Source organism: Oryx dammah, unplaced genomic scaffold (genome assembly GCF_014754425.2).
Source record: "Oryx dammah isolate SB20612 unplaced genomic scaffold, SCBI_Odam_1.1 HiC_scaffold_9, whole genome shotgun sequence".
In the NCBI taxonomy this organism is placed as follows: Eukaryota; Metazoa; Chordata; class Mammalia; order Artiodactyla; family Bovidae; genus Oryx; species Oryx dammah.
Genome location: NW_024070193.1, coordinates 12,269,626 through 12,286,007, shown reverse-complemented (window position 1 = coordinate 12,286,007; position 16,382 = coordinate 12,269,626). Strand labels below are relative to the sequence as shown.

General features: G+C 37.7%; 1 protein-coding gene across 19 annotated transcripts in view; it reads left to right on the top strand.

The window, feature by feature from the left end:
* Positions 1-16,382, top strand: part of PBRM1 (polybromo 1) — a 101,897-nt gene that overhangs the window by 7,675 nt on the left and 77,840 nt on the right. For all 19 annotated transcript variants that reach the window (XM_040247153.1, XM_040247149.1, XM_040247146.1 and 16 more), the window contains 4 exons: positions 6,442-6,589; positions 12,374-12,517; positions 13,376-13,492; positions 15,999-16,067. In XM_040247153.1, coding sequence (XP_040103087.1) covers positions 6,442-6,589; positions 12,374-12,517; positions 13,376-13,492; positions 15,999-16,067 — 478 coding nt within the window. The remainder of the gene's footprint in view (positions 1-6,441; positions 6,590-12,373; positions 12,518-13,375; positions 13,493-15,998; positions 16,068-16,382) is intronic.

Here is a 16,382-nt window from a genome sequence, read left to right as displayed (position 1 = left end):
GGGTTGCCATTTCCTTCTCCAGTGCATGAAAGTGAAAAGTGAAAGTGAAGTCACTCAGTTGTGTCCAACCCTCAGCGACCCCATGGACTGCAGCCTTCCAGGCTCCTCCGTCCATGGGATTTTCCAGGCAGGAGTACTGGAGTGGGGTGCCATTGCCTTCTCCGAAGGAATGCCCAGATAGGTGGTAAAATATTACTTTTTGATGTGTCTGTGAGGATGTCTCTTGAAGAGATTAGCATCTGAATAGTTAGACTGAGTAAAAAAAGGCCTTCACCGTTGGGAGCTGGATATCTTTCAGTCCCCTGAGGGTTCGGATGGAACAAAAGGGTAGAGAAGGGGTGAATATACATTCTCTGAGCTGAGACTTTGATCTGTCCTTGGACATCAGAGTGCGTGGTTCTTGGGCTTTCAAACTAAATTGTTCTTGGGCTTTCAAACTAAATTGTACCACTGGCTTTCCTGGTCTCCAGCTGGCGGATCCTGGGACTTCTTGGCCTCTGTAATTGCCAGTTCTTATACTTTTCCTCTTTTTTCTCTCTCTTTCTCTGTGTGTGTATGTGTGTGTATAAGTCCTAGTGGTTCTCATTCTCTAGAGAACCCTGATTAGTATGGTCTTTTAGCTTTTTTCTTCTTTCTCGGAATGGGTTTTTTTGTTTCTGCAAAAAATGCTGTTGGAATTTTGTTAGGTTTTACATTGGTTCTATGCATAGTATTGGTATACAATATTAAGTTTTCCAGGACATGAACATGGGCTGTCTTTCCATTTTGTTGTTTAGTTGCTAGGTTGTGACATACTCTTGCAGCCTTATGGACTCTGTAGCCTGCCAGCCTCCTCTGTCCATGGGATTTTCCAGGCAAGAATCCTGGAGTGAGTTGCCATTTCCTTCTCCAGGGGATCTTTGCTGCTCAGGGATTGAACCCACATCTCCTGCACTGGCAGGCGGATTCTTTACCCCTGAGCCACCAGGGGAGCCCATCTTTCCATTTATTTGTGTATTATTTAATTTCTTAGAGAAATGTGCAGTTTTTAGCGTTTAAGTCTGTTATCTTGTCGGTCAGGTTTATTCTTTAGTCTGCATTTTGGATTGTTCACTGTTGCTGTATAGAAATGCAACTGATTTGTGTGTGTGTTGATTTTGCATCTTAAAACTTTGATGAATTTGTTTATTCTAAGTTTTTTTGTGTGGGATCTTTCGAGTATTCTGCATATGAGATCATCTGTAAACAAAGATGGTTTACTTCTTCCTAATTTGGATGCCTTTTATTTCTTTTCATTGCCTAATTGCTCTGGCTAGGTCTTCCCATACTATATTGAAAAGAAGTGGTGAGAGCAAGCATCTTTGTCCTTACTTTTAAGTATCCTATTAGCTATAGGCTGTTTATATATGGCTTTTATTTTGTTGAAGTAGTATAGTCTCCATCTATACCTACTTTTTTTGAGAGTTTTTATCATGAAAGCATTTATCAAATGCTTTTTAGGCATTAGTTGAGACAATCATGTGGTTATTTTCCTTCATTCTGTTACTATGATTCATTACTTTTATTAGTTTTCATAAGTTGAATCATCCTTGCAATGCACCTTGGTCATGGTGTACAATCCTTTCAACATGCTGCTGAATTCATTTCACTAGTATTTTGCTGAAAATTTTTGCATCAACACCACGTTCATAAAGGATGTTGGTCTGTAATTTTCTTGTATTGACTTTGTCCGGCTTTGATACCAGAGCATTACTAGCTTCACAGAATAAATAAATTTTCCCTCCCCTTTGGAAAAGTTTGAGAAGAATTGTTTTCAAGAAAAATGTTTGGTGAGATTCAGCAGTGAAACCCTTAGGTGTAGGGCTTTTCTAAATCTTTTCTCCTAGGCCAAGAGGTTTTTGATAACTGATTCAATCTCTATGATGGTTATATGTCTGTTCAGGTTTTCTGTTTCTTCATATTGTTTTGGTTGGTTGTATGTTTCTAGGAATTTATCCCTTACTTTTAGGATATCCAGTTTATTGGTGTACAGTTGGTCATACTAATCTCTTATAATTCTTTCTATTTTTGTGGCATTGGTTGTATTGTTCCCTCTTTCAGTTCTGATTTTATTTTAATCTTTTTCTCTTAATTAGCTAAGGGTTTGTAAATTCTATTGATCTTTTTTAGAAACCAACTCAACTTTGTTGGTTTTTTTTTTTCCTATTCTTGATGGTTATCTCTATATATTATTTCCTTCCTTCTAGCTTTGGGTTTAGTTTGTTCTTTATCTAGTTCCTTGAGAGTGGAGCACATTTTAAAAAATTATTTAATAGCCTTTAGAATAGCAGCAAAGTTGTATTTATCGTAGTTAAAAGGGATCCGTTTTTCACAGTATGCAGAGGCCACAGTGATTATTTTCACCTCGCTTTCTCTCTTTTCTCCCTAACTTTTGGGCTTGACTTTGGTCGTCTAGGGGAGGAGAAACAAGTTGCTGGTCGCAGTATGCACCTGGCACACACCTCCCTGTGGAGCTGTTATTCTCCCCAACTAGAGCATCCTTCCTCTCTTGCTGTCAAAACAATGTCACTCTTCTTCTCAGACTCTGACATTTGAAGTTATTTGTTCTGAAAACGTAAATGACTGTGATAGATAGAATAATGACCCCCCAGAGTGTCCATCTTCTAGTCCCTGGACTCCATGAATATGTAGGATTACATGGCAAAGAGAAATTAAGTTTGTTAGTCAACTCACTTTGAGTTGGAGAAGTTATCCTGAATTATCCAGATGGTCCCAGTGTAGTCACAGGGATCTTTAAACAGGAAAGAGGGAAGCAGAGGAGTCAGTCACAGAGAGGTGTGAAGATGCTGTGCTCATGGCTTTGTACTTGAAGGAACGAGTCTACAAGCCAAAGAATGCACATGGCCTCCAGAAGCTGGCAAAGGCGAGGGAAGGAATTCTCAAGAACCTCTGAAGGGAACGGGAACACCTTGCCTTTTAACTCAGTGAGACCCATTTGTGGATTTCTATAAGATGAGATATTTGTGTTGCTTTAAGGCATTAGTTTTGTGGTTAATTTGCTGTAGCAACAAAAGGAAAGGAATACAATGAGTTAATTAAAGATTTAGATCCGTTCATGAATGTTGATATGGTGCGTAGCCAACAAGCTCTAGGTTGAGCTGAAGGCAGCCTCTTACTTCTAAGAGCCACCAAGGATGGAGTGTCGTCATCCTGCGTGAGGAGAGCTCTGTAAATCAGTCATGCCAGAAAAGGTTTTTTTAATCTAATGAGGTAACGATCTCCAGATTTCAGTTGGTTCACCAGTAACAGTCTTTTAAAAGTTGTTATTTAATTAGCCTATCATAGTAAAAGCCTGTATTTATTGCTTGTTTAAACCTGTGCAGTATTGCTATCACAATTCAGAAGTGATAACTTGTACAAGTTCTCAGACTACTAAGTATAACCAGAATTCAGACTCAAGTCTTTCTGTTTCGAAAACCTGTTCTCTTACCCAGTATGTTATATAGAGAAGCAGCATCAGAGTGTAGTGCCCATGTACCTCATAGAACAGGACCACCCTCTTCTCTGCTGCCAGCTGAGGGGCCGAGGACATAGGCCTTGGTGATGTGGTACCTTAGAACACCACTGCCTTCCCCCAGGGCTGTGCCTGCCTGCATCTCTGCCCCTCCTCTGTTGTGGAATGTGTGCTTTCTCAAGAGCTTGTGGGAGGTAGTATTACTTCTCATAAGTAGTATTGTAGTATTACTCAGAGGCACACAATTGTGAATCTCTTTGAGACTTTGTTTTGATTAGTATATTAGGCTGCTGGTACTCGGGCATCTAAATGAACAAAGGCTGAGACAAGAACAATTGCTTTCTCTCTCATACATGTCCTGTTCTGTGAGGTCTTCAGGGCCAAGGTACTCTCTGTCTCTTTATTCTCCTGTGCCTGGGGTATCGCCCTTGGCTGCGTGGTCTAAGGTGGTGCACCACCGAAACGACCTTCCAGCCCGTAGGAAGAAGGCATGTTAAGTGACCTGGACGTGGTATACTTCAGCTCTTGCATTGGCCAGAACTTAGCTGCAACGAGACTTAAGAATTTGGCCTTAGTGCCCAGGCAGCAGCTTAGAATGCTGTCATCTTGGGAAGGAGGGAAAATAGATTTAGGTGTAGCCAGCAGTCTCTGCACATCAGGCAGATTAGTTCTCACTTTTCTGGTTAAATTCTTAGTTAATGCTTTGGCTATTCTGTGACCATATTACAGCAGGGTGCCCTCACCTATTGTTGAAAGAGAAAAGCTGTTAAGACATGTATTTCACAGTCCTGTGTGTACGTATGTATGTGTACACAAAAGTCTGGGAGAATACTTACAGCTTTTAAACTCGGGATGAATAAGAACAGATTTTACTTTTCTTTCTTTTTACTTTTTTTTAGTATTATTCGGCCGAGTCGGGTCTTGGCTGCGTCATGTGGGATCTCATTGAGGCGCACAGGCTCCAGAGTGCTCTGGCTCAGCAGTTGTGGCTTGTGAGCTTAGTTCCTCTGTGGCACGTGGGATCTTAGTTCCCCAACCAGGGATGGAAACCATGCCCTCTGCATTGCAAAGTGAATTCTTTAACCACTGGACCACCAGAGAAGTCTGAGGTTTTACTTTGCTTTTCTGTATGTTGATTTAAGTGGAGAAAATCAGGGCTGTTTCATTTTCAAAGTGGGGAGACCTTGTTTTGACCAAATTATGTAGCATGGAATGTTTGGATCCTGGTCTTCTTTCTCCGTATGGTAATTCTGAAAATGTTTGTGAGGCGCCCCCTAGCAGAGCTTCCAGGATACAGTGTCCTTTCTGGATTATGTGCACTTACGGGATTCCCAGTTGTCTACAACCTGAGGGTCTGTTGAGGCCCAGCCCCAGCAAACAGTACGCCGTGGCCCCTGAGGGCAGGTGGGGAGAGCCATCTTTGGGTATCAAGTGAGCACAGCCCTAGAGCTTGCTCTGAGAAGGTCCCTTGGTACCACTGGCAGCGTTGGTATTAGGTCTTTGTTATCACTCACTGAGACTTTTATATTCTTACACTCTTTGAAGAGCAGATTGAATGCTCCTTGTATCCCCTCAGACTTAATTTTATAAATCAGTAAAATTGTAAACACTTGATAAGGGTTTTTAAATCTTTTCCTTTCTGTAGAGTTCAATCTAGAGTCATGAGTTAAGGCTGGGCAAGGGTAGGAATCTGCAAGGGAGACACGCGATGGGCACATGGGAAAGGGCTTGGGAACAGTATCTGTGTCGCAGGCTCTTTTGTGGAGCACAGGCTCTGGGTGTGAGGGCGTTGTTGGTTGTAGGATGCCAGCATCGGTAGTTGTGGCTCGTGGGCTCTAGAGCACAGGCTCAGTGGTTGTGGCACGTGCAGTCTTCCCAGACCAGGGATCAAACCTGTGTCCCCTATATGGGCAGGCGAATTCCTATCCACTATGCCACAAGGAAAGTCCTGCAGTCCCTTTTTGTAGGAGAAACACACTAAATCCTTCATCAGCTTACTCTCAAATGGTTCAGAAAAAACACTTTTTGTACTATGCTTGAAATTTTTATGTTAGTATGAAAAGCTTTTAAAAATTAAATGCACACAACTGAAACATGCGTCTTAGCAACCATGGTGTTCTTCATAGTTGTAACTTAGCCTCTTACACATCTAGGATGAGTTTTATTTACCCTTGAGGGAAAATTGAAAAAAATAGTTGCTTAGATAATTTTTCAGAAGGTTTCCATGTCTTGTGGAACTTTTGAAAAGAGCCAGAAGAAATAATAATAAACGTCCATGAACCAAAACCCAACTTAAGATGTTATTACAAGTACCTTTAAAGTGTCCTCTTCCTTCCAAGAGATAGCCATTATCCTGAATTTTGTGTTTGTCATTCCCATGCCTTTTTAAAAAATAGTTTTGTCATGTTTGTTTGTGTATTATGCTCTTTTATCTTTGGTAAGCTCCTTGTGCCAAGGGCCTTGTCTTTTTCTTTTGTAACTTGAGTACTTGATGTTAGAGCACCATATATACTAGGCACTTGATAGCACTTGGCAGAGAAAGTTCTGTGGTCACTACCTGAAGAAGGACAGTCCATTTTGTAAGTTTATAAAACGCTTTGAAGCATACCTGTTTTTTTGAACCCCACGAAAGGTAAGTCATTTTCATTTGCAGAAGATACCATTGACATGGTTTTAGTATTGGTTCCCTAAATCTTAAATATTTAGCCTATAAAAGACCATTACAGATAATAAATTTAGGGTTTTTTTTTTTAATCACTAATATGTATTTTGAAAAGGGCCTGGGTATTCATCTTATTTTTGTTAATCCCTCTTAGTTCTGATCATGGGAGTAAGTCTAGTATGCTCTGTCACTTGGGAGTGTTGGGCATTACCACAGATAGTTTTGAGACATAACATTTTATAGGCTTTTGATTATTACTTTTTGAAAATCATTAAATTATTGACAGAAATCAACCAGACTATTATGAAGTGGTTTCTCAGCCCATTGACTTGATGAAGATCCAACAGAAACTAAAAATGGAAGAGTATGATGATGTTAATCTGCTTACTGCTGACTTCCAGCTGCTTTTTAACAATGCAAAGGCCTATTATAAGGTAAGAAAGTGTCAAATTTGGAAGATACCCAATTTGATAATTGTGTGGCTTTTTAATATTTATCAGTCTCATAGGTAAGTAGTGATTTTTCGTTTGATAGTTTGAATTTGTATTTCTCTTAGTAAAGAAACTGAAGATTAATATGATTATGAACCATTGTTGTTTCTTCTGTGTCTGCTCAAATCTTTTACCCGTTTGTCTCTTGGGTTGTTTGTTATTTTCATGTTTATTTTTAGAAATTTTTTTGTTCTAGGTGCTAATCCTTTTTTGGTTATATGTGTTGCAAATATCCTCTCCCACAGTGTGGCTGTTTTTTCACTCTTTGTGGTGTCTTGTGATGAACAGAAGTTTTTAAAAATTTTATTTTAATATAGTCAGATTTCTTAGTCTTTAACTTTGTGTTTTATCCTTCTTTGTGTCTTATTTCAGAAATCTCTCCTCCACAAAGATTATAAAGCTATTCTTTTCTCCTTAGAGTTTAATAGTTTTGTCTTTCGTATATATGCCTTTAGTGTACCCGGGATTGAGTGTGTCTCCTGTGAGGTAGGGACTTGTTTTTCCCACAGGTATAAGCTGCACCTTGAAATGGCCATTCGCTTCACATTTGTCTGTGCTGTTACTGCTGGCATTGCTTCCAGGTGCTATGGGTCTCTTTCTGGTCTTTATTCTGTTCCTCTTGTTCTGGCCAGTTTATCTAAAACTAGGTCATTCTATATCTACCTTAATTTCTTTGATTTTATAGTTTTCTTGTCTGGCAGAGAAACTGTTTTGATTATTCTTGGCCCTTTCCTTATACTTTTTAATATTAGTGTGTTAAGTCAACAAGCACCAAAAAAATTGTTTGAATTTGTATTGGAATTGCATTGACTCTATAGATTGTGTTTTGGAGAATTGACGTAATTGTGATGTTTATTATTCCAGTCTGTAAATTTGGTACATCTTCATTTATTTGTCTTTTTAGCAAAGCTTTAAATTTTTTTTTGTTTAGATTCTGTAAAAATACTGTTAAATTAATTCTTAATGCTGTTTGTATGTATTTTTTCTTTGAGATATAATTCATACACTCTTGTAAAGTGTAGAATTTGGTGAGAGGGATATTTGAAAGTTGTGCAACCATCACCACTGTCAAACTCCAAAATTTTTTCATTACCTCAAAAAGAAAACCATGCCCATCAACAAGCATAACTTCATTTCCCCCCTCCTAGCTTCTAGCTACTGCAATCTACTTTCCTTTTGTATGGACTTCCCTTTTCAGGGCTTTGCATATAAATGGAATCCTGAACTGTATAGCCTGTGATGACTAGCTTTTTTCACTCTGCACAATTTCTTCAAAGTACATTTTTGTCGTAACATTTATTAGTACTTAGTTCCTTTTTTATAGCTGAATAATATTCCATTATATGAATATGATTCATTTTGTTTGTGTCTTAGTTGATGTACATTTGAGTTGTTTCTGCTTTAACAGTAGTGAGTGAAGTTGCTGTAAATTTTGTGAATATATAGCAAGAGTGCTGTTCATTGGGTACAGTACACTGCATGTGTCCATTGGATCTAGCTTTTTAATTATGTTGCTGATATCATTTATATCCTGATTTATCTGCATGAACTATCTACTTTCCAAATGATGTGCTTTAAAATCCAACTGACCACAGATTTGTCTATTTCTCCTTATTAGCCATACTGATTTTTTGTTTATATATTTTGAAAGTTTGCAAATAACATACAGGTTGAAAGTTGTTATATTGTCCTAGTACATTGTTTTTGCATTATGTACTAACTTTCTTTATTGTTAGTATTGTCTTTTTTGAATTTTATCTGATATTATTACATGTAAAGTAATAGCAGCTTTATTTTTGTGTTCACCTTGTTTATTTGTTGCAGTCTCTTCCAGTCTCTTCATATCTTTTTAATGCTAGTGTATCTCTTGTAAGCCCCATATAATTGAATTTCTGTTAATCTAGTTGATGATCTTCACCTTTTAGCTGAGGTATTTCATCTCTTTACAGTTTTAGTAATTATTACATTTGGCTGTATCCCTGTCATTTAAATTTCTACTTTCTATTTATCTCATTTTGTAATTTTTTTCTTTTTTTGTTTCTCTCCCTGCCTTGTTTTGGGTGGTTTTTATTCTTTCATTTTTTTCTTGGTTTTATTTTGCTTTAAATTTCTTCAGTAATTTGAAAGTTGTCAGATCCATTAATAATATGTTCTTACCCAAGAAGTTCTAATATGCATAATTAATTTTTCAAAGTCAAATATTAATCAGTATTTTAAACATCCTTCTAAACAGTGTAAAACCTTAAAATAATGTAACTGATCTTTTTATTTATGCTTCTGATGTTTTGTATTTTAGTTGTATTGTGACAAATTTTTAATCCCATAAAATAATGTTATTTTTATATGGTCAGTATTTTTACTCACTAACATGTTACTCTCTTTATTCCTCATTCTTATATTGCTATTGAGAAGACATCTGTCAGTATAACTGTAGTTCCCTTTTAGGTTATCTGTCTTTTCTTTCTGACTATCTTAAGTATCTTCTTTTTGTCTTTATACTCCACAGTTTCACTGTGATATGTGTAGATATGATTATCTTCTTATTTATAGAATTTGGGAGTTGTAGATCTGTCTAAATCTTTGGGTTGGTGTTTTTCATCAATTCTGAAGAGTTGTATGTCTTTGTATATTGCTCTTGCCCCATTCTCTGTTCTCCTTGTAGGACTCTTGATTGGATGTTATATTAGAATTTTCTTAGGTTTCTATTTCTCTTATCTTTATGTAGATCCGTTTTATTTTGTCAGTGTTGCTTTTTAGGTAATATCTTTAGTTCTTACTTTTTTCTTTGAAATCTGCTCTTAATCTACTGAGTTTTTACATTTTAATGTTTATATTTTCCTTATTTTGGAAGTAGTTTCTTTTGAGGAAATTACTTGTATCTTCAGTCCTATTATTTCTTTAAACATATTCAGCATACTTATTTTTTATTCTACAGCAGATAATTTAATATCTGAATTACTTATATGTGTGTTTTTGCTGTCACTTCTGCTTGCTTTCTCTTGTGACTCTTAGTCGTACGTGTTTCATCAATTTTGACTATGAGCTTATATTTCTTGGAGACTGTGGAGATTCTTAGGCTGAGGTTGAAGTTCTTCTGGAGAAGATTTGTTGCTTATCTCAGGTTGCTTATCTGGCCTCTCTTTGTTAGGACTAGCTTATGATGAAGAGTTCTCAGGGGAGATTTATCTCATGCCTCTCCTCTCCCCACAGTGCCATGGGTTGAGGTGGGTGGTCTTCCTTGTTCCCTGGCAGCACAAAAACTGATTTGTTTTTAATTCCCAGTTACACTGCAACCATAGCCTTTGAAGTCCCAGCTTATGGTGGAACCTGGTCCTTGCAAGCTCAAAGACATTTGAAAGCTAAAGCTCTTGAAAACTATAAGCATCTTGTCTCATAGGTAGCCTCAAGGTGAACATTGGCTTCAGTGTTTTGCTTGCTTATCCAGGTTCCTACTTTTACTCTGTTCTTGCTTTTGTGAACATTGCTTATTCCTTATTGGCAGCACATGGATGCATTTTTAAAGGTTTACTGTTCATTTTACATTACATCCAGCATTGTTGTTACTGAAAAGTTTTAGTGTATCCCCACTACCCTTCAAGAAAAGAAAATATTCAAATAAGGTTTTAAATAGTTGAAGACTAGAAATGAAAATCAAGGCAGTCATTAACTTCTCTCATTTAGACTTGTATCCCTTAAATTGGGTCTTATCCTTTAAATTGTCTTTCTTAGTGTATTAGTAATCTGTTCAGTTCAGTTCAGTCGCTCAGTCGTGTCCGACTCTTTGCGACCCCATGAACCGCAGCACGCCAGGCCTCCCTGTCCATCGCCAACTCCCGGAGTTCACCCAAACTCATGTCCATTGACTCGGTGATGCCATCCAACCATCTCATCCTCTGTCGTCCCCTTCTCCTCCAACCTTCAATCTTTCCAAACATCAGGGTCTTTTCAAATGAGTCAGCTCTTTGCATCAGGTGGCCAAAATATTGGAGTTTCAGCTTCAGCATCAGTCCTTCCAATGAACACCCAGGACTGATTTCCTTTAGAATGGACTGGTTGGATCTCCTTGCAGTCCAAGGGACTCCCAAGAGTCTTATCCAACACCACGTTCAAAAGCATCAATTCTTCGGTGCTCAGCTTTCTTTATAGTCCAACTCTCACATCCATACATGACTATTGGAAAAACCATAGCCTTGACTAGACGGACCTTTGTTGGCAAAGTAATGTCTCTGCTTTTTAATATGCTGTTGAAGTTGGTCATAACTTTCCTTCCAAGGAGTAAGCGTCTTTTAATTTCATGGCTGCAATCACCATCTCCAGTGATTTTGGAGTCCCCAAAAATAAAGTCAGCCACTGTTTCCCCATCTATTTCCCATGAAGTGATGGGACCAGATGCCATGATCTTAGTTTTCTGAATGTTGAACTTAAGGCAACTTTTTCACTCTCTTCTTTCACTTTCATCAAGAGGCTCTTTAGTTCTTCTTCACTTTCTGCCGTAAAGGTGGTGTCATCTGCATATCTGAGGTTATTGATATTTCTCCCGGCAATCTTGATTCCAGCTTGTGCTTCATCCAGCCCAGTGTTTCTCATGATGTACTCTGCATGTAAGTTAAACAAGCAGGGTGACAATATACAGCCTTGACGTACTCCTTTTCCGATTTGGAACCAGTCTGTTCCATGTGCAGTTCTAACTGTTGCTTCCTGACCTGCATATAGGTTTCTCAGGAGGCACGTCAGGTGGTCTGGTATTCCCATCTCTTTCAGAATTTTCCACAGTTTATTGTGATCCACACAGTCAAAGGCTTTGGCATGGTCAATAAAGCAGAAATAGATGTTTTTCTGGAACTCTCTTGCTTTTTCAATTATCCAGCAGATGGTGGCAATTTAATCTCTGATTCCTCTGCCTTTTCTAAAACCAGCTTGAACATCTGGAAGTTCACGGTTCACGTATTGCTAAAGTCTGGCTTGGAGAATTTTGAGCATTTCTTTACTAGCATGTGAGATGAGTGCAGTTGTGCAGTAGTTTTAACATTCTTTGGCATTGCCTTTCTTTGGGATTGGAATGAAAACTGATCTTTTTTTAGTCCTGTGGCTGCTGGTGAGTTTTCCCAATTTGCTGGCATATTGAGTGCAGCACTTTCACAGCATCATCTTTTAGGATTTGAAATAGCTCCACTGGAATTCCATCACCTCCGCTAACTTTGTTTGTAGTGATACTTCCTAAGGCCTGATTGACTTCACATTCCAGGATGTCTGGCTGTAGGTGAGTGATCACACCATCATGATTATCTGGGTCGTGAAGATCTTTTTTGTATAGCTCTTCTGTGTATTCTTGCTACCTCTTCTTAATATCTTCTGCTTCTGTTAGGTCCATACCATTTCTGTTCTTTATTGAGCCCATCTTTGCATGAATATTCATGCAAAGTGTATTAGTAATAATTACCCTTAATTCAGCAAATTATTTATATTCTTCAAGTCTCTGAGGTAGGACATAAATAGAATTAATACAATTACTTGATTTCAGAATGCCTTTAAAACATACACTTAGTTCTTCAGAGGAGAATTGAAGCCCGTGTGTCATTCACTTATAAGAATTTTAAAATTTGTGATAGTTTCCAAAGTTATACCTTAGCATACCAATCTGTTGGAACAGGATGCTTTAGAAATAGTCGTTGATTTCTAATAAAATGCTAAGTGATATCTTTTTCTCTTCTCTTTGCTAATGTACAGCCAGATTCTCCTGAATATAAAGCTGCTTGCAAACTCTGGGATTTGTACCTTCGAACAAGAAATGAGTTTGTTCAGAAAGGAGAAGCAGATGACGAAGACGATGATGAAGACGGGCAAGACAGTCAGGGCGCAGTGACGGAAGGAGTACGTGTGCCACCGGAATGGGTGATGGATCGGCTGCTGGGAGGGTGACAAGGCCGCTGCTTGTGATTTCTCGTGGCCGCTGTGGCAGCTAGGCTTTCTGTGCAGTCGTGTTGGTAACTGGAAGGGTAAACAGACACACAGCCAGAGAGCCCCACTCCATTGACAAGGGATCCTAGGACAACCAGTGTTGTTAGATTGAGGTATCATGTAAAGGCAGGCTGTGTTGTGACTGAAAGTTGCAAAGTCGTTGGAATCAACGTTAGTTAGGAATATTTTTGTGGGGTAGATTGGTTTCTGTTCCTAGAACATGTCAAGTGTCTTCCTGCCTCTGGAATTTTGCAGTTGCTTGCACCTCTGCTTCCTTTGGCTCTGCCTGTGACTGTCTCTTTTGCAACTTTAAATAGACATCCAGAGAATAAGTTTTATGAATGCATTCATACACCCTGCTGCCTTTGTCATCTGCAACACATTTCCAGAGTAACTGGTTGGGCTGGGAGGAGAGGAATCTTGCTTGTAGGCATAATTTTCCTCTTTGAAGCTAACTGTGGTGTTACGTTTTAACTAGTAAGTAAATGACTTAAATACGAGTATTCTAGTCTGCCTTCATCAGTGTTACACTGATTCTTCTCTAAGCTATGTGGTCGGAGAGTCTCAGCTAATCACTTGTCTTATATGTTGAATATTTATTGTGAGTCTAAAGTGTGGTATTCATGAAAATTGTACTTAATGTAAGTATTGTTTAGAAGTTACTTTTTTGAATTGGCTTTAAAAATTTTTTAAGCTGTTTAATATCGGCATTTACTTTTGGATTTTTCTTATTCCTTTCTTCTCTCATTCCTCATACCTCTGTACTCTCAGTCTTCTCCAGGTTACTTGAAGGAGATCCTGGAGCAGCTTCTTGAAGCCATAGTTGTAGCCACAAATCCATCAGGACATCTCATTAGCGAACTTTTTCAGAAGCTGCCTTCTAAAGTGGTATGTGATGCCGTTAAAGACAAGTGGATTAAAGTGTTGATTTTGTTTTTTTTTAAGTACTTCATAAATTCTCCTACTTCTTAGTAAATAGAGTAAGGGTAATGGAAGGCGTTGGAGGTAGCCAAGAGATCCTTCTCATGGCCTCAGCAGTAAGCACATAGGATATGTTCTGTCATTTTACTTCAGCAAAAGATTATGGATTTTTTGTGTGTGTGTTTGGTTTTATGATTAAAATTCTTTTTGTTTGTTTTCCGTTTTTGTGGCCGTAAAATATGCAATAATCTAAGATTTACCTTTTAACCAATTTAAGTATAAGTTCAGTGGCGTTAAGTGCATTCATATTATTGTGCAGCTGTCACAACCATTTCTTTCCAAAACTACTTCATCTTCCTACCTACTAAACAGGAACTCCCCACTTTTCTCTCCTGCCGGCTCCTGGAAACCACAGTTCTGCTCCTCTGAATTTGACTACACTAAGTACCTCATTTAAGAGAAATCATACAGTGTGTGTCTGTGTCTGGCTTATTTCACTTAGCCTAGTATCTTCATGATTTATCCACGTTGTAGGTTGTTTCTAAGATTTGTGATTCTTAAGTGATAAAATAAGCACATAAATTAAACCTTTTATTTATAAAAGAAAAGAAACATTCTCTGCTCAAGAATCAGAATGAGAGGAAGATAATTAACTTTTTCCCGATAAGTACTCTTCTATCCCAACGTGGAAGAGGTTTTCTAGACCAGTGGAACCATTTAAAAGTGTTAGAGCCCCATGTATCTTCACACCCAAAGAACAATTAACATAGTTGATGTTCCACTTTAGCTTTTGGAACTGCAAAAACTTCTATGACCTTCACATTCTTGTATTTCTGGATAAGGACGTAGTTTCAGAAGTATTCCACTATTCGCATACTTTTAGAAGTACTCCATTATAAACTCATTGTGAGCATTTTCTCTTTAAGAACAAGGACTGAATTTCTTAAGGATGAAGACTCTGACATATTTTCTTTTGTGTCCCTGTCATGTAGTTGGAACCCAGCATGTCAGAGGCTTACAAAAAGTGTTTGTTGACTGACAGGTGGCGTGCAGCTTTACCCATCAGTCATCAACAACACTAGTTGTAGGACAGTTATAACATTAGAAATAGTGTATCTGAACACTGCTGTCTGAAGTGTGAATCTGATTAGAAAAAATATACTGGTTTATGTTGGTCATATGTTTAAAATGTTAAGAAAAACAGTATGACAGTTCATTAAAAATTACATATGGAATTATCATATGATCCAGCAATTCAGCTTTAGATATATACCTAGAAGAGTGAAATCAGGGTCTTAATGAGATATTTGTACAACCATGTTCCTAGCAGTATAATTCACAATAGCTGAAACATGGAAAAAGCTCCGGTGTTCCTCGATATGTGAATAGATAAATAAAGTGTAGTATATAAACACCATGGAGTATTATTCAGCCTTTAAAAAGAATGAAATTCTTGACCCATGCTACAATAAGAATAAACCCTGAACACATCATGGTAAGTGATATAAGCCAATCATAAAGAACAAATATTGTATGATCTTTCTTGTAGGAAGTATGTACTTTCTAAATATTGTATGATACTTCTTTTAAGAAGTACTTAACAGCCAAATTCATAGAAAGAAAAAGTAAAATTGTGATTTCCAGGGGCTGAAGGAGGGGAAGGTGGAGAATTATTGTTGAATGGGTATGAAATTTCAGCTTGGGAAGATGAAAAGTTCTGGAGATGGATGATGGTGATGGTTGCACAATAATGTGAATGTATTTAAAGCTGCTAAACTGTACAGTTAAAAAGGTTAAACAATAAATTTTATGTATTTTTTTTTTTACCACAGAAAGGAAATTAAGAGTATAGTCTCTGAAAAGTGAAGCTGGTCAGTCAGGAATAGAGATTGGGTTGGGAAGATCCCCTGGAGAAGGAAATGGCAACCCACTCCAGTATTGTGGCCTGGGAAATCCCATGAATAGAGCAGCCTGGCAGGCTACAGTACATGGGGTCACAAGAGTCAGACACGACTTAGCAACTAAACAATTTTGCACCCTGATTTCTTATAGGTCCTTAGTATTTCACATGAAATAGGATATAATTGTGTTATAGATTGCTGAATTAAAAGAGCTTATAAGAAACTGTTCGAAAACCTGCTTCATTTCCCCACATAGATATCTTGGGATCTTAAATATAAAATTGTGTGATCTGTGGATTTAGGAAATTTAAAAACATTAAATTGTGATATATTAGCTATATAACCAAATACTAACTGTAAAGTCCTACAGCATGCTCTTGAGTATCTCATGAAACTTGTAAAAATCAAATGATTTCTGGTTCAAGTACAATAAAAAATATGCTGTACAACTGTGTTTTTAGCCTTTATCTCAAAAGCTGCTCAATTGATTAACAGATGATCAGTGTACTTTCTTGTTATCTCATTAGCTGGATACTTTCACTTATTAAGCATGCTTGCGTTTTGTTTTTCAGCAATATCCAGACTATTATGCAATTATTAAGGAGCCTATAGATCTGAAGACCATTGCCCAGAGGATACAGGTATGAAGGTGTACCATATGTAGAAATATGTGGTTTAGGACAGATTAGCCTATGGTCATTTTTTAGGCCTTTTACAGAACAGAAGCGGATATTTCTGTAAGGAGTTATTATTAGCAATATAATGTAAACAAATTAGAGGTGTTACTGAGTATAGCTTTGGAGGAATCAGCATAGCATCCCTTTTGCATTTTTTCTGTAGGAAGGAAAGCAAAATTTTCATTGACTTAAGTGTTTTATAGTTTTAGTAAGTTTTGCTCTCAGGACAAAAAGTAAAGCACATTGGTCATGGACATTTTTGATTGTGAAAGGTATATT